The 18,059-nt window shown below is 47.4% G+C and overlaps 1 protein-coding gene across 9 annotated transcripts in view; it reads right to left on the bottom strand.

Moving 5' to 3' along the window:
- The window catches only part of GTF2IRD1 (GTF2I repeat domain containing 1), a 168,068-nt gene that overhangs the window by 80,776 nt on the left and 69,233 nt on the right, over nucleotides 1-18,059 (bottom strand). For 8 of the 9 annotated variants that reach the window (XM_050929457.1, XM_050929458.1, XM_050929451.1 and 5 more), the window contains 2 exons: nucleotides 14,738-14,879; nucleotides 1,498-1,644 (listed from right to left, as the gene is read on the bottom strand). In XM_050929457.1, coding sequence (XP_050785414.1) covers nucleotides 1,498-1,644; nucleotides 14,738-14,879 — 289 coding nt within the window. The remainder of the gene's footprint in view (nucleotides 1-1,497; nucleotides 1,645-14,737; nucleotides 14,880-18,059) is intronic. The other variant, XM_050929459.1, reaches the window with a different exon arrangement.

Raw genomic sequence — 18,059 nt, 5'->3', positions numbered from 1 at the left:
GGACTCCCCTGCAAACTCTCAGCTGAGTTGGGACTAGTTTCCAACATATACTTGAGCAATATTTGTAATCCCCTGTGCAGTAACCAACTTCCATTTAACCCTGCTTGGGCCGTGGCTGCCTATGCAGCCCTGGGGCCAGAACTTTCGAACCTGACACTACAGCCAGGAAGACAACTATGTCTCAGTGGATCTAATTTGCCACTGTGCAGAAGGCCACAACACTGTCTAGGCAATATTTCAACCTGACTGAGGATTTAAGTGGGACGAAAGTGATGTAAGCCCTTGCATTGGCTCTCGGCAAGGGGCAAATTTCACTCTGTGGGAATATCCTGGGGTGCATTCTCATTTTGCTAATAAATGTGTTTTCACTACTGTTGGTCCAACCCGGATTATTGAAAGGTGAGGTGGAAGCCTGTCTCATTTTGTGCATGTGCAACTGCCGCCATCTTGGCCAACAGTAGGATTTGAACCCGAGACCTCCAGAGCTAAACGCCTATACAGCTACAGCATGAGCTAAATCTCCCTAGCTGGGGCTGTAACAATTCCTATCCTCTGTGGATCAGGCACAGCGAGAGACCTGTCACACACAGTCAGTCATCGGTAGGTTACATCAGAAACACTGTGGTCAGCTACATTTTAACTGCGGCGTCTTTATTACCGGGGAAGATTTATGAGCTGGAATGAAACTAGCTTGCGTCTCGGAGCTCAGGTTGCAGGGCTCTTAGGAAAATCATCTTTTTCCTTCAAAAGTCAAATTTGGCACTAAAACCACCTTAAAAGCCACATTAGAGATAAAGCCACATTTTACAAAATCTGCTGAGAGCACAGCATTGGTCTGAGAATGCTGCAGGGACAGCATTTCTAAGGACGTCTCCCCACACATACACACACTAATTTATTCATTGGCACATTTAGGTAACGAGCCATGGAATAGCCTCTTCTAGGGCCTTTCTGCAGAGGAAAACGTTAACAGTTAGGCCCGTTGATTTCAATGGAGTCAATATGATGTACACTCTGTGTCTATAAGGCTATAAAGTTCCCTTCATAATCTCTTAAGGGCCTGATCCTGCACTCACCCATTGACAAAAGGGCTACTGACTTCAGTGGGGTGCAGGATTGGGCTCTGAGAGCCAGCTTCAGTAAAGCACCCAAGCACATGTTTAAATCTATCCCTACTCTTCCCAGCACTTAAGTCAATTGGACTTAAGCAAGTGCTTACAGAGGCAGATTTCTAAAGGGATTAGTCAGTGCTCCGCTAAACAAGGACAGACTTAAAGCACATGCTTAAGTTAAAGAGAAGCATGTGCTAAGTGCTGTGCTGAATTGAGGCCAAGAGGGATCACGATGCAATGGCTAGATTAGAGCAGGGTTGAAAGATGTAGCTACAAGTATGTACAGGCCCAGTTTCTCAGAGTGTCAGGGTGATAACAGGCCTTCAGCTGTTGGTGAGACCAGTCCCTTCAAAAACAACCCAAATGGAACGGTGAAGATTCTTACTATAAAGCACATCAAACACTTCCTCTACCATCTTCCTGAGTAGGTAAACGTCTGATCCTTGATATGGGGAGACCCTCGGGATGCTCCGGCCACAGTCCTTTGCCTTCTTCTGGAAATCTGCATCCTGCTCTTTCCTCTGCTGACCTCCTGCAGGAAAAGAGAAAAGAAAGAGAAAGTGGAAGTGCCTGGAGGAAGGGGAGGGTTTTGGTCACGGTGGTTCCCCCCCATCACCCTCAGTTGACCCGGATTCAAGGTCACTGGGAGTTTGGTTGTCAAGCATTCTGGAGCGAGCTCCCAAATGACTCCGGTTTAAAACAACAAGGACCTGGTTTTCAAAAGCTCAGAGTGCCCACAATTCCAGTAAAAATTGCGATGGCTGCAGCTGCTCAGCTCCCCAGATGTTTAGCCCCACAGTGTTCCCAGTCCAGAAGGGCTGCTCAAGACCCTACACACCACTGGACCACTAATGCTGGGTTTAAATCCATCCCTGAGCAGAAGGACAGCAAAATGAAGATGCATCACGTTACTTCTATCTGAGCACAACAAGTTACCCATGAAGGGTGGGATTTTCCCATCTGCCTAGGGGATTTGGACACCCAGTTCCCATTGTAAATTAATGACAATTGTGCATCCAGCAGCTTTGTGGAAATTTCCCAATCTTTGCACTATGAGTGCTGGCTGGCGGTAGCTATGGTGGAAATATAAGATCATAACAGCCTCTCAGTGCCCAGTGACAAAGGGTTTACTGTCACAGACATAGAATTAGACATAGAATATCAGGGTTGGAAGGGACCTCAGGAGGTCATCTAGTCCAACCCCCTGCTCAAAGCAGGACCAATCCCCAGACAGATTTTTGCCCCAGTTCCCTAAATGGCCCCCTCAAGGATTGAACTCACAACCCTGGGTTTAGCAGGCCAATGCTCAAACCACTGAGCTATCCTTCCCCCCTAAACAGCAACTCCTATCAGCCCTGTACACCTAACACACTGCTGTCACAGTATTTATCCATAAACAATGTCATGTAGAGGGTCAAAAGCTTATCCTCTATCTGCCACCATAAGCATTGCGGGATGCGCATATGCATGTTATTCACGAAATAGGTACTTACTAAAAACACCCTCAAACTATGTGACCAGGCTGGACAAATAAACACATTTTTTCCCCAGACAAAGGAATGTCGATTTACCCGTCTGCCTCGTTCTCCAATGTAAATCAGACATTGTGTAACTCAACACAAAGCAAACTTCATTCACATATTAAACTCAAAAGGGAAAGGAAGTTAAAAGGAGAATGAGAAAGACGATCTGGTATCAGCACCCCAAAGAACATAGAGCAGGAGAAAAGAACTTTGTCTAGGGGTACACGGCAAAAGGGATACTTTTCAAAGATTGCCTGGACTATAAGGAAGAGGAAAGGGAACCCCTTGGTGGTCCATGATGGAGGGAACAAAACAGACAGTGCATTTTGGATCCTGGAAAGCTGGATCCTGGCCCAGGGGACTGGAGATGCTGAGAGATCACTTTAGATGAGAGATGTAACTTAGACAAAGATTGCATCCTGCTAAAGTGGTGTTTAGTCTCTTAGAAGCATGTTATAACTTTTGCTTTAGTTGTAATCATACCTGTTTCTACTACTCTTTCTCAGGTTTCGGCGTGGAAGCCGTGTTAGTCTGTATCAGCAGAAACAACGAGGAGTCCTTGTGGCACCTTAGACACTAACCAATTTATTTGGGCATACGCTTTCATGGACTAGAATGCTTATAGCCCACGAAAGCTTATGCTCAAATAAACTGGTTAGTCTCTAAGGTGCCACAAGGACTCCTTGTTGTTTTTACTCAGTGTCACTTGAACCTCTCTCTTTGTAAATAAACTTCTCTTTGTTTTAATCAAAGTGTGAATTCTTAGTGGAAGCACGGAAGCTGGTGAGTACAGTGTCTCTTTGGAGGCAGCAGACTTGGTAATTAACGTGTATCCAGGGACTGGATACCGCAAGGTACCGCTCTTCCAGGGGGCTCCGGAACTGGGGTGCACCAAGTGTTACCTGCAAGGCAAAAGTAAACGCTGGCAGAGTTCTGAGAAGTCTGTCAGAGGTAGCTCACAGACTGGGGAGACAGGGAGCCATCCCCCAGTTTAGTATCAGCACTTCTCTCTCACTGAAGCAGGGGTTTAACAAGGTGACCCACAGTCCTGGGAGCCCCAAGAAAGTGTCACAGCACGACACAGGCTTTCGATAACTTTGCTCAGAGCAGGTCTAGAGGACACACTGGTAAGGTCACCTAAGTCCTAGCTGCGCTAGGCCATCCACCAATGGACAATTAGAGATCCCCGTCATCAGAGTGTAGACAAGGCCTTGCAAACCACCAAAGCAGCAGCAGTCAGTCAGTAACATGGCACTTTGAAGCAGGACTCAAGAAGGCACCCGCAATGTCACTTTCTACATCACAGAGACCATACAGCCCCCTTCATTTATTGCATTCAAGTTTTGTTTAAATGATTTTCTCTCCCAACGGATTGGTTTGGGTTTTTGTAAATGGCAGAAAATCCTGCAGAATTCCAAAAAGCCACGGAGAAGTTACAAGAGCATGGGAAGCCAGGCAAAGAAACTCCAATACATAGAAGACAGAGAGCCTCTCAGTGCCACTGATTTAAATAATACTTTACACCATACAAATATTAAACAGCTCCCACGCCCCTGCTACATCCATTCCCTATCCCATGTCCTCCCCCCTCACACTCTAGGCAGAAGGCCAAAAAGAAAAAAAAGAGTCCAGCCACCACTGTAGGATAGAGCAAGGTTCACAACTTCAGTCTTCTCCCCTTCCAACCAGCCAGACCTCACCCGCCCAGCACCAATCCCGGATATGCCAGCCCCTTTTCCTGATTTCTCACACACAGTTTCATTGAAACTATTGTGATTAATCGGCCAGTGTACTTCCTTTCACTGGGTTCAATCTGCTTAGCCCTCAGTTTTTCTGAAAAGCAAATCCCCCCTTGCTTGAGGGCTTTCTTACTCCTCAGTGTTGCACAGCTCTGTAATACCAGTGATTCCCTGCTAATTTCCCCCATTAAACCTCAGCTAAAGCGTATCTCCAGCAACAATTTCCTTGCATCTCTAAACGCACAGAAAATTAAACCACCACAAGTACATTATTGCCATTCGTTCTAAACCTATTCACAAGGGATTTTCGGTGGCAAAGGACTAATTCTTTCATCATACTCTGCAGACTCTTGCCAGTGATCTGCCCGGATGCTGTTTGATTGCTTAAGGAGGAACTGATGGGTCCCTTCTGCTTTTGTCTGAAACAATCCTCTATGCAAATAGGAAACTGAGCTATTGCTTTTTAAAGCCAGCTGTGGTTAAACACCAGCCAGATAATGCAGCAGGGCAATAACCAGAATATATGTTGATAACTGAAGCTGGAGTTATAGTGACCTGCTTCCGAGCCAAGAGTCCCAGATGCTCAGTAACATGGAAGGCAATGCAAGTGACAAAGCACAAACAGTCAGAGTATGGGACAGAGAGAGAGCAGACCCATGTAAACACAATGAACATCCCTATAACAGAGAGAGGGACTCTTCCCAACATATGAGGTTCTGCTTTCCTATGGATCATTAACAATAATAATATATTTACACTTTAGCCCAGTCAACACACAAAAAGTTTCACCGGTTTAACTAAAAGGTGAGATTCTAAATTGACACAATTAAATTGGTCCAGAACCACTCACCAATTGATTTAAGCCTGGATTACACAGGTTTTTCGAGCATCAGTACAGGTAGAAAGACATAACAACCCAACATAAATCTGTCCACACACGGTTTGCACCGATTTAACTAAACTGGGTTTTAAACCCCCGGTGTAACTTCCACATGCAGACAAGGGCCTAATACAACACTTCTTCATTGGAGGATTTCAAAGCATGTTGGACACGTTTAATAATCCTTGCAACACCCTGGGAAGGATTGGGGGGGCGGGAAAGCACTGAGACTTCAGCAGTGTCTGCACTTTTGGGCAATCTCCTGCTAATTAATTATCCCAGTGCAGCTCCAATGCTGGAAACAAGAGAGGACGCAGTAACAGAGAGTGGGCGCAGCAAGGTCGGGACAACACAGGGAGAAAAAGGCCACTGAACACTGAAGTACTGACTGCACTAATACTCACCCCGTTGCTCATCACCAGGAGGCCTGGTGGTAACAGTACAGGGGGAGATTGCTCGTGCGGACAAAGCCAGGCAGAATAAGGGACTCACCACCCCCTCATTTCAGTAACCAACGTCAGAGCAGACATCGGACTCTCAGAACACCACCTTTTCTCCATTACATGAGCTGGGACAAGGAGCACTGGGCTGCTGGCTGTAGACTGATTCTAGCCAAAGCGGCCGGGTGCCTGGAGTGGTGGGTCTGGGGATCTTGCTGATTTGAATCTAAATAAATCCAAACTAATTAAGGTGCCAGTCTGGCAACGAGACTATAACAAACAATGATAAGAGGTGGTTGCCATTTTGTTTAGTGCATCAAAACCAATGAGAGGTTCACACACACATCCGAGCACCATTCGGCTCTGCAGCGGGTGTTAGGGTAACCTAAGCCTGAGAGGTGAGCACATTCCTGCAGACACAGGATCGGAAATAAGAGATACTGGAAGGAAAAAACCTCTCTACACTCACTTAATCCACTCCTCAGCCAAAGCAGAACTGTTCCATGGAGCAGAAGGACGTTCAAATTATTAGACAAGGGGCTTGTCCACACAAAAGTCTGTGGCAAGCCGGGGTATAAATCTACTCAACCCATCTATGGGACTCTATCACCCAGTTCCCTAGTGTACTCGGATCTACTCTTGTTTCACAGCAACAGGGTCCGCATGGGCATTTAGCGCACACCAGGCTAGCATGGGGTAGATTCACACCACAGCTTGCCACTAACTACGTGGTCATGTAGACAAGCCCTAGGATTCGAGACACCTGGGTTCATTCCTCTGCGAGCCTGGGCAAGTCACTTGATTTGTCCGTCCCTCAGTTCCACACCTCCTTTCACCCACCCTTTCATTATGTTTTGTTTTAGGCAAGCTCTTCGGGGTTGGGACCATCTCTTACTATGCGTGTGTGCACCTGGCACAATTGGTGAGGCCTCACCTGGAGTACTGTGTCCAGTTTTGGGCCCCACACTACAAGAAGGATGTGGAAAAATTGGAAAGACTCCAGCAGAGGGCAACAAAAATGATTAGGGGACTGAAGCACATGACTTATGAGGAAAGGCTGAGGGAACTGGGATTGTTTAGTCTGCAGAAGAGAAGAATGAGGGGGGTTTTGATAGCTGCTTTCAACTACCTGAAAGGGGGTTCCAAAGAGGATGGATCTAGACTGCTCTCAATGGTAGCAGATGATAGAACCAGGAGTAACGGTCTCAAGTTGCATTGGAGGAGGTTTAGGTTGGATATTAGGAAAAACTTTTTCACTAGGAGGGTGGTGAAGCACTGGAATGGGTTACCTCGGAAGGTGGTGGAATCTCCTTCCTTAGCGGTCTTTAAGGTCAGGCTTGACAAAGCCCTGGCTGGCATAATTTAGTTGTGGATTGGTCCTGCTTTGGGCAGGGGGTTGGACTAGATGACCTCCTGAGGTCCCTTCCAACCCTGATATTCTATTCTATTATTAAGTGTCTCTGCTCCCCTAAAAACACCAGAGGTGCATGCATATAAATCTGCACACCCTACAAGGACTCAATACTTGTCAAGTGGGAAAAGGATGAAGCCAGTAGGAAAAGAAATGTAATTTTCCATCTTCCTAGAAGATACTAGAATAGGAAATGGGGGAGGGGGAGAAATCATGAAGCTATATGTGGGGACAAAGCCAACAGACAGCAGGACCTTTTCATGTATTCCTCAGTATTTGATGTTCAAGCCTTTGTTTCAGAAAAAGAAGCTTTTCATGAAGTTAACTTAGAACAGACTTTAATGTTTCCAGCTGCATTTTACAGCTCTCTCAAGTTCTCTGTTATCTCTCCGATCAAGTTGTACCAAGCCTCAAAACACTTTGTAGAAGCCTAACACAATTCCACAGTAATCCAACAGAAAGTACCTCAGTGACACGCATGGGAAGACTAGCTCCTCAGGTCAGTGCCTGCTAGTTGTGCTTGCACTGTCCACCCAGATCTCTTCCGCCTTCCTGAGCTCAGTGAGCATTTTGCTGCAACCTTGAGTGGTTTTTTGTCTGAGGCCCTGGCTGCCCTTTCTTTGCTGGCAAATACTGCACCTGCTTAACTACTAAGAAATGCCCCAGCTGCTCATCACAAACTGGATCAAAGGTTCTCTCCTTTTATGCCCTTCTCTTCTTTTAGGCTGAAGTCAGTGACTTCAAATGGTGTTGAAGTCCCACGGTTAACAGCTGCACCATCAAAAGCAAGCACAGAATGGATGCTGGGCTTCCACATTCCACACTGGGATTTGGAACAGACGAATCAGGAGATTTTGGAGTCTTATCTGCTGTCCCTAATACACCTGCTTCAGTTTTTAGCTGCCAGAGGAACTTCTGACACGAGAAAGCCGTCAGACAGAAATGTGGCTGTACAAATCCAGGAGGCACACGCTCACCATACAGACTGAACAGACCATGTCCCTACCCACAAAAGCACGGCTGTTTCTTTTTCCCCTGCAGTCCTCATCTCAGTCAGCTCAAAACTGCTCCAGAAATTCAGTTTGCACGACCAGCCATCTCATCCCAGGCCAAGCAAAAGACCCGGGGCCCAATCCTCAGCTGGTGTAAATCAGTGTGTTTCTCTTTTGACCGCAGTGGAGTTTGGGCAGTTTTCAGCAGTGACCCAAGGAGCCCCTAACCAGGGGAATGTGGTAATACAGCCTTGCTTGTGCCCCAACGAAGTCAGCGGAAAGACTCCCCTTGACTTCAATAGTGCAGGTGCAAGGCCTGCATAAAACTAAGACTTGGATAGTAGAGCTATATGAAAATAGGTGGGGAAGGGGCTTCTCTGAGCCCCAGAACTTTACCTTCACACTCAAGATCCTGCATCACAATAGCTCTCCTTGCAACCAGGATGTGGGCAGGGGGATAGAGGCAGCTTCTCTGAAGACCATCAGCTCTGCTCTAGAAGGTTCAGGCCAGAGTTACCATCAGGCCAGAAAAGCGGATAATGAACAAAGCAAGGCCCTCCTAAAGTTTTCCTCCTGCTAGTGAGTGCCCCTTCCATGCGCTAGGCCCAGAGCAAAGGGCCATGTCCGAGTCCCCAGTGGGGAGGGCCTCATCCATGGGACGGATTCTGGTCTCACCAGCATGTAGTCCCACTGATTATTCCCTGCTTCTACTGCTGTACACAAGAGCAGAACTGGCCCCTCGCTTGTTGTGTGTCTTCCAACAACATTTCTCACAAACTCCTTTGGCCTCTGAAGCATTTGTCTGATTTTTCAACAGGAATTTGCCTTTCATTAACTGTTCTGCACTTTAAAGTAAAGCGATGCTGGTGTGGTGTAAGTGGGGAGTGCAAATCCGACCATCCAATATCGTGGCAAACAATGGGCCCCTTGCTGGGCGGTGTTGAGCACCCACTAGCAAGTGCTGGCACCTCTGATAGCCACAGCAACATTTCCCACTCAATTTACAAATATTGAGGAATGAACAACCTTAGGCCATGGCTACACTGTCGCTTTACAGCGCTGCAACTTTCGCGCTCAGGGGTGTGAAAAAAACACCCCCTGAGCGCTGCAAGATACAGTGCTGTAAAGCCTCAGTGTAAACAGTGCCGCAGCGCTGGGAGCGTGGCTCCCAGCGCTGGGAGCTACACCCGTAAGGGATGTGGTTTACGTGCAGCGCTGGGAGAGCTCTCTCCCAGCGCTGGTGCTGCGACCACACTCAAAACTTCAAAGCGCTGCCGCAGCAGCACTTTGAAGTGCAAGTGTAGCCATACCCTTAGTCTGCGTTCAGCAGGAGAGAGAACAATGGAGAATCTTGAAGGGCAGAGAGAATGGGAAATAAGGAAAAGCATCTGCCAGTGCCCCTGGACATCACACCCTGCAATGATGGAAGGGGTTGGCAGCCTGAAGCTCTCCTCAAGACACAAGAAACACATTTTGTTTACAATATGTTCTAGACAGTTTCTCATTAGGGCGAGGAAGGATGTGGGGGGAGATGTTCACTTGAAAAGTTTTCAGTTCTTTCTGCTAAGCAGTCATTTAAAGATCAGACCCTTCTAAGGCTCTCCCCTCCCGACTAGACATCATCAATTCTCTTTTATTGACATTCTTCTTTATAATTGCCAATTCCCCTTAATATTTCAGGAAAGGCTGCGCTAAATGAGCATGCTCAAGTGAGGTTTCTGTGCTCAGAAATGCTGCTCAGTAGATAACAGGCTTATTATCTCTTTCAGTGATATCTGCTTTAGATTATTTTAGATCCTTTCTAATGGGGCAACTAGACTATAAATCAGAGGCATTTTCAGGGATGCTTTACAATGCACGCCAGCTGGAACAGCCCTTCTCTAGTGGAGAAAAGCTTGGCCCTTTAAAATTCAACGCAGTTATCAGATTTCACCCCATCTCATGCATCTGCTGTGCAGTCAGAACCCCATCATCAAAACTTGGTATTTCGTACCAGTTGTTATGGTTCCATTTTTACAACACAGGAAATTTAACTGAAGGGAGAAAGAGCTTAGATTAAATTTCAGGTGCCTTGGGCTGCCTCTATAAAAGGTAGATTTCAGTTTGACCTAATACAAGAGTAGTTTATTATCTATGATTGATAGATTCACTGGCAGCCTTCAGGCAATGGGAACCACAGAACGACCTATTTGGTCTTTTAATATACAACATTTAGCTTCCTACCACAGACCATCCTATTTTTTTACACCTTCTACATCACGCTTCACCTCTGAATCGGTCCACATACTTGGTGTGAATGGGATGTAGACACCTGCAACCCTTTTTAAATGCCTCATGCCAGGCGAAGGCTCACTTGCAAAATTAAAAAACTTGAGACTGATAGTTATCAAAGGGTGGATTTCTCAGATTACAATAAACCAGAGTGAAAGATCTCAGCCTCCCCACCCCAGAATGAGAGAATACCAATAGAGGAAGGGAGAAATCTTCCACAAAGTCAAGTGCACAAGTTAGATTAGACCCCAGGCACGCTTTGCTGGTACAGTCGGCACAGATGCAGGGAATAATCCAAGCAGACACTGACCCTGGCAGCTTTATAAGGCTAATATTTTCCCGAGCATGAACTGTTCTTGAGCAATTTCTTCAGTGGATTAAGCACAAATATTGTTTCCATCAATGCCAGGCGCACACGTGCACACACACACACACACACACACACACACACACACACTTTATTTTTGCCACCTAATTTCTATTACACGAGATTTTAGCATTTAGCGCAGCCAGCACGTGCAAAAAAAATCTGCTCTCCATTTGTGTCTGACTTCCTATCTCCCTCTGGAACCATCATTAGTCATGATGGGGCACAGACGCTCATTCCAGACCCAGGCAGGATATGTCCTACTTCAAAAATCCAGCAGCAGAAGGACAAATGGTTTGAGTTTAGCAGCTGTGTGCTGATGGTAGGAACAGATTTCCTCACGTTTCAAGCTCCTTCTTTGCCTCAGCACTCAAGATTACCGAAGGAGCACTGGGAGCAGAACATCACGTCAGGGCAGGACACGGCAGCATCAGGATTTGGGTGCATCACAGAAGTAGCGCAACTGAGAGTAGCACCATCATGGGAACAGGAGATAGGCAACAGGATGGGGCTGTGCCTTGAGCCATCAAAAGCCAAGAGGGAATGACTGGTCTCAGTCTTGGGTTGGAACATTCACCGTGGGTGGTGGCATCTCACAGCTGTGGGAGAGGAAGAGGGACTGACTGACTGAACGAGGGGAAAGGATTGCTCAATGGTTTGAGCATTGGCCTGCTAAACCCAGGGTTGGAAGCTCAATCCTTGAGGCAGCCATTTAGGGATCTGGGGCAAAAAAATTAGTGCTTGGTCCTGCTAGTGAAGGCAGGGGACTGGACTCAATGACCTTCAAGGTCCCTTCCAGTTCTATGAGATAGAAAGTCATTAACATATGGAGATATACCTAACAAGCACCCTCAAACCACCCTAGTAGCAACCAGAGGGGTTCCCTCAGTGGCTAACAAGGTGTGCATTATACAGAACAGCAGCCTGTTCTCTTACAATTCTTTACCCTGTAAGGCCTCCCGAGGAGACAAACTAAATGAACTCTTTCTGCCAGGCATTTCCCTTGTTCTTGCAAGGACATGAGAAAGTGAGAGCAAAGCCCTAGCTTGAGAGCCAAAGCCATCCTCCGCCACAGTGATCATGGGCTCAGAGACAGGAGATTTAGGTTTCCTGTTCATAGGCCTTTCCTCCTAGCAGCAGATGCTGGCCACCAGTACATTCTTTTAAATTGCCTTCCCTCCACAATCCTTGCCCTTTGCATCATCTGCAGCAGCATTTCACCTATAGGTAACAGACAGAGCAGGAGAGCAGCCACATTCTGAAAAAGGCCCCTGCAGGAAATGGCCCGAGAAAGAGGGCAGGGTGTGGGGAGTTGATCAGCTGGCAAACTGCAATAAACTGCATTGCCTCTGCAATATGCTTGCACTCCACTGGCTTGAGAAAGGAAAGCATTGACCTTCCTCCTTTACTGACACTGCCCAGCAGTGCATTGCAATTTCATCTTCTCTCTGGCATTGCAAAAGAAAAGGATTGTGTCTTTCCTGTCAATTTATTTTCTAAGAAACTGTAAATCCACCGACCTGGCACAGATAGGTTCAGTCCCTTCCCTGCAGTATGCAGAGGCGTACAGAGCCGTCAGTCATGAGCTGCCCTTTGCTACTGGCCTGCCCACTTCCTGTTTGCCAGAGTCCTCCGAAAGCCAAAGTACTGATCATAACATTAACTGTGAAACTCTAAAGTAATAAAGCAGGCACACAACTGAAAATATGATATCCAATTTAGTCCAATTAGAGAGGCCAACACCCAAAATCTGAAACTGAGGGTGGATCCAGATTAGTGGACTTGAAATCTCAGAGAAAAGAAATTGACTGATAAGAGAAATTTTTTTCTTGGATTTAAGACATGCCCATTGACCTGGCACTGATGGGATGTGACCAGTGGCAAAGAAAATTCTGGAAGGAAGAAGATAATAGTGAGAGAGTGTAATTCTGTTCTCACGTCTCCACAGGAGTGAGTCCATTCATGCACCAGAACAGGTCACACACACCTCCTGAAGGCTGCGTCTGATGGATCAAAGTTACCATCAGCAGACTGTGGCCACCATACTGTGGCTCTCAAGGTTCCCAACTGCAAATGTCTTTGCCTTATAACATTCTAAGAAAGCAGCTGCTGAGAATCATGCTGTGAAATCTTTGAATAATTTTCCCCCTCCAACTTGTGATAGCAAATAGGGAGTTTGGTTTGCTGAATTCTCTGGTCCAATTTGGGTAGATCTTTAGGGCTGTCATTTATGTCCAGATTTTCTCTTCACTTGTATCGGCATGGAGCAGAAAAAAGGAAAGGAGAACAATTCTCTGATTCAGTGAGCTCAGCTTTGGTGCGAGCACAGGGGATGTCCTCCATACTACTTTGTCTGAATGAAAAGCGCAGAATTGCTTTGTGACAGATACGGCACCTAGCCCAGAAATTCTCCTAGCTCAAGTAGCTTAGGACAAAACTTAGAGACAAGGACGGTGAGGGAACCTCTCTTACTGGAGTCCTGGACTACCTTCTGTTGGTGGAAGAAAAGCTTTAGAATCACAGCGCTATTCTTCAGGTCTCAGAAAGGTAACCAGAGTGTCACAGCTATACAGAACATGAGACAGAATGTTACACAGAAGGGGTTAACATGTTGCAAGAAACCAATTCAAATCAAGTGGGCAATTAACACCTCTGCAACCAGAGGACAAACGAGGATTAGGAGGTTACAAATTGTTTTTAATGAGACACAAAACCAGCGTCTCTGTTGAGACCATGATTCTAGTATCTAGCAAAGTTATGAATTTAAGTTGCCAGTCTCACTGCAAGCTATTCCTAGTCATTCCTGAAATGGGCTAGTGCCACCAACTGTTTTGCCCGTGTGCTGGCTTTGCAAGACCAGGGCTATACATGCAATTAACAGCCACAGTCTAGCCCAAAACCTTACAGCATTCAAAGGAGGATACTTTTTTCTGATCCTTAGGACAGTGCCTTTCCCTAAGGTCCTTGCACCTTGTGAGCGCAGCTCTTGAAACACAGGGAGACAAGGCAAGAGGCTTACAGGAAACCTCAGGCCACCCTAAACTGTAGTTCCATCTTAGCTGGGCCTCAGCTGAATCACAACACATCAGGAGCGCTACCTACACCCTGCAAGAGAGGACTGTGGAATGAATTGAGTCTTTAGTGACCTTGTGGGAGGAGAGATGGCTGTGGCTGGGCCTGCTGGCTCAGGACTGGGAGGGGTAACCTCCTTTCCCAGTGTCCATGTCACCTCTTCACAAGGACATGCTGGGCCTTGGCACAGATAACACAGACAGAGGAGGATGGCGTAACACTTATCTCCCACTCTCTTCGCCTGGTTCTCCATTTGCCTGCAGGTTTCCCCTCACCGATGCTAGTGTCTTTCTAAGCCTCTCGGATAGGGACCAAGAAAGCACAGCCAAGAGCGCCTGCGTCATCATTCCACCCGACGCCCAGGGACCTCGCCACTCTACAGGCCGACTTGCAGGGGGTCATGGTGGGGATCGAAAGAGAAGAGAACAAACATTTCTTCTCATGCCCTGCAGGGAAGTGTTTTGCCAGTGCCCCTAACCAATGAACACTCTGGGCCTAATTCTCCTGTACACGAAGAGCCCTTTGTGGCAGTGAAAATGGGCCTCAAAGAGAGAACGAATGTAAATGGCATCAATTTGAAGGCCTCTTTACACAGCCAGCGTGGCACAAAGAAGCATTTGTGTAAAACAGAATCCAGATCACAGGGAGCCAAGGCAAGTTACAGTCCCGCACTACAGTCACCAACGGAGGAAGGCAACTCGTGACCAAGAGCAGAGTCCGCCTCTGCTGACTACAGAAAAGGGACCCTAGCTATCCAGCAGTGGCCTTGCCACATGGAAGATGAACGTCATACAATAAAGTAGCAAGGAAACCAAACATATCATTTGAATTTGCCACTAGCATTCTACATTCACCTGAGCATCACGTGAAATGCACTCTTGGTTACCAAGCATGGACCTGGATTCTAACCCGCACCAGGAGAGTACTTACTGCAGAACTTGTGAAAATCCATTTGCAGTTCTTTCCTTGTGTTCATAAAGATTCTCCCCTTCTCTGTCCCAACCACAAAGGTACTTTCATCGTGAACTGCAATGCAGGCTACCTCGGCGTTTAGTTTGGAAAGTGCGGAACACTGGGGAGGTGGGAAAAGCAGTTGGGTTAGAAGAGGGAAAATGGAAAAGCATCTCATGTTCTCACATGGTCATCTATCAATTTAATGTGTATTTACACAATTATTTGTATTCCATATACACATTGTAAGTAGAGCCGCACGTCACTTCTTCCATGAACCTTTTTTTTTTTTATGCAAAATGACTTTTCTATCAAAACGAACATTTTCATTTTAGTGTAAAACTTTGTTTTTTCAGCGAACCCCTAGAAACAATTTGGCAACAATTTTCAGTTTGGACTTAAATTTTTCTTTAACCAAACACCATACTTTTTTTTTTTTTAAACTAAGAATGTCAATGGGGAAAAACAAACAAACAAAAAAAAAAAAACAACCAGTTACCTACCTCTCGTAACTGTTGTTCTTCGAGATGTGTTGCTCATGTCCATTTCAATAGGTGTGTGTGCACGCCGCATGCATAATCATCGCAAGGTTTTCCCCTAGCGGTACCCGTTGGGTTGGCAGTGGAGCCCCCTGGAGTGGTGCCCTCATGGCAGTGTATATAGCACGCTGTCGATCCGCTGCCTGCTCAGTTCCTTCTTGCCAGAAGACTCTGACAGAGGGGAGGCAGGTGGGATTTTAAAAGAACAACAGTTACGAGAGGTAGGTAACCATTTTTTGTTCGAGTGCTTGCTCATTTCCATTCCAGTAGGTGACCCCCAAGCAGCTTCTCTGCAGGAGGGGTCGGAGTTCACCTGATGGCATAACACTTGGCTGATTGTAGGACTGCCCTGCTGAATGCTGCGTCAGCCCTCGCTTGTTGAGCGATGGCATAGTGCGACGTGAAGGTGTGGATGGAAGACCACATTACTGCCTTGCACATGTCTTGAACAAGGACATGTGCGACGAAAGCTGCAGATGAAGCCTGAGCGCTAGTGGAGTGTGCTGTCAATGGCGGGGATGGAACCTTGGCCAGGATGTAGCACATTCTAATGCAAGATGTGATCCACAACGAAATGCGCTGGGATGAGATGGGAAGCCCTCTCATCCTTTTGGCGATTGCAATAAAGAGCTGTGGTGACTTATGAAATGGCTTTGTGCGTTCAATATGGAAGGCGAGGGCATGCCTGACCTCCAAGGAATGGAACATCTGCTCTCTGCCAGTGGCATAAGGATTAGAGAAGATGACCAGTAAAAAGATGTCCTATTCACATGAAAACCGGAGACCACCTTGGATCAGAAAAGCATGGTGAGGAGGCAGCTGAACCTTGTCTTTGTAAAAGTACAGGGGGGTTCAGACATAAGCGCTCAGAGATCCTTCTGGCCAATGTTATAGCCACCAAAAAGGCAACCTTCCAAGAGAGGTAGGAGAGAGGGAGGAGGGCCGGAAGCTCAAATGGAGGGCCCATGAACGTGGACAGGACCAGGTTGAGGTCCCACTGGGGAACGCGACGCCACACGTGGGAGTAAAGCCTGTCCAAGCCCTTGAGGAATCGGTCCGCTATGGAGTTTCTGAAGACTGATCTACCTGTTGCCCCTGGGTGAAAGGCTGAGATGGCGCTCAGGAGCACTTTTATAGATGATATTGCTAGCCCTTGTTGCTTCAGGTCCAGTAAGTAGTCCAAAATGAGGGGAACTGGTGCTTGCTGCGGTGGGATACCCTTCTGCAGGGACCAAATAGAAAACCACTTCCACTTTGCCAGATATGTGGCTTGAGTGGAAGGTTTCCTACTTCACAGGAGAACTTCTCTCACTGAGTGCAAACATTGGTGCTTCAACGGGTTCAACCATGGAGTTTCCATGCTCTGAGGTGGAGGGACTCCAGGTTGGGCTGCTGGAGCTTGCTGTGATGAGGTCCGAGTATAAGGGAAGGGTTACTGGTCTGTGGACTGATAGGCTTAACAGCGTGGTGAGCCAGTGCCGGTGGGACCACACTGGTGCTATGAGGATCAACGAAGCCCTGTCCTGGTGGACCTTGAGGAGGACTCTGTGTATGACAGGGAAGGGCGGGAATGCATGGAGCATGTGACTCATCCACGTGAGGTGAAAAGCGTCCACAATGGAGCCCAGGCTGTGGTTCAGAAAGGAGCAGAACTGCTGGTACGTCCAGCATGATGAACATGGTGCAGGCCAAGGCCAGATGAACTTCTGCTTGTGCCTGCAACTTAGCCTTGATGAGCCAGTCGTCCAGGTATGGAGGAAGGCTGCCACAAGTGCCATGCACTTTGTGAACACCCTGGGGGCTGCTGAGAGCCCAAACGGGAGCCCCATGAACTGGTAGCACTGGCTGCAAAGCAAAGAAACCATCTGTTGAGCGGGATAATGGAGATATGGAAGTAAGCGTCCTGCACGTCAAGGGCAGTGTACCAGTCCCCCGCATCCAGGGAAGGAATGATAGAGGCTAGGGAGACCATGCGAAACCTGGCTTTATTGATGAATATACGGAGGTCTCGCAGATCCAGAATAGGTCACAGTCCACCCTTGGCCTTGGGGATAAGGAAATATTGGGAATAAAATCCCTTGCCCCTGAACTCCAGGCACTTTCTGGAGAAGGAGTTGCTCATGAGAAGGGTTCCTGAAGAGGGACAGGGAAGGTAGGTGGGAACAGAACTGGATAGAATATCCCACCCCATCATGCTCAGAACCCAGCAATCTGTTGTGATCTGGGACCAAGCATGGTAGAAGTGGGATAGCCAGTTTACAAAGGGAGGGCAAGGATCCAGACTGAGTCCTGGTGCTCTGTCCTCGTGCACACCTTCAAAAGTTAGGTATTAGCCCCAGGGGCTGTTTGGATGAGCCCTGACCTTGGACTGTGGAGAACTGTGTCTGGCACGTCCTATTATTACTGCGCCTTCTCCTGTCTGAGTCCTGCCTCAGGGGTCTGGGGTAGAAGCAGAAAAGAGGGGGGAGGGCTGGTGTTTGAAGGGCTTCCTCTGGGGTGTGGAAGTGTCAATTCCCAGGGGCTTCAACGTCACCCTCAAGTCTTTCAGACTGTGCAAGCAGGTGCCCGTGTTCTCGGCAAACAAGCCCGCACAGTCAAAGAGCAGGTCCTGAATGGTGTTCTAGACCTCCGGGGGTATTCCAGAAACCTGTAATGAGGTGCTCAGTCTCATGGTGATTGGTGCGGCCATGGTCCGAGCCGCAGAGTCAGCTGATTCTAGGGAAGCCTGGAGGGAGGTTCTTGACACCACCTTGCCCTTCTCA

Source organism: Gopherus flavomarginatus, chromosome 19 (genome assembly GCF_025201925.1).
Source record: "Gopherus flavomarginatus isolate rGopFla2 chromosome 19, rGopFla2.mat.asm, whole genome shotgun sequence".
Classification (NCBI taxonomy): domain Eukaryota; kingdom Metazoa; phylum Chordata; order Testudines; family Testudinidae; genus Gopherus; species Gopherus flavomarginatus.
The sequence above is the reverse complement of the archived record's forward strand: the minus strand, read 5'-3'. Positions and strand labels throughout refer to the sequence as shown.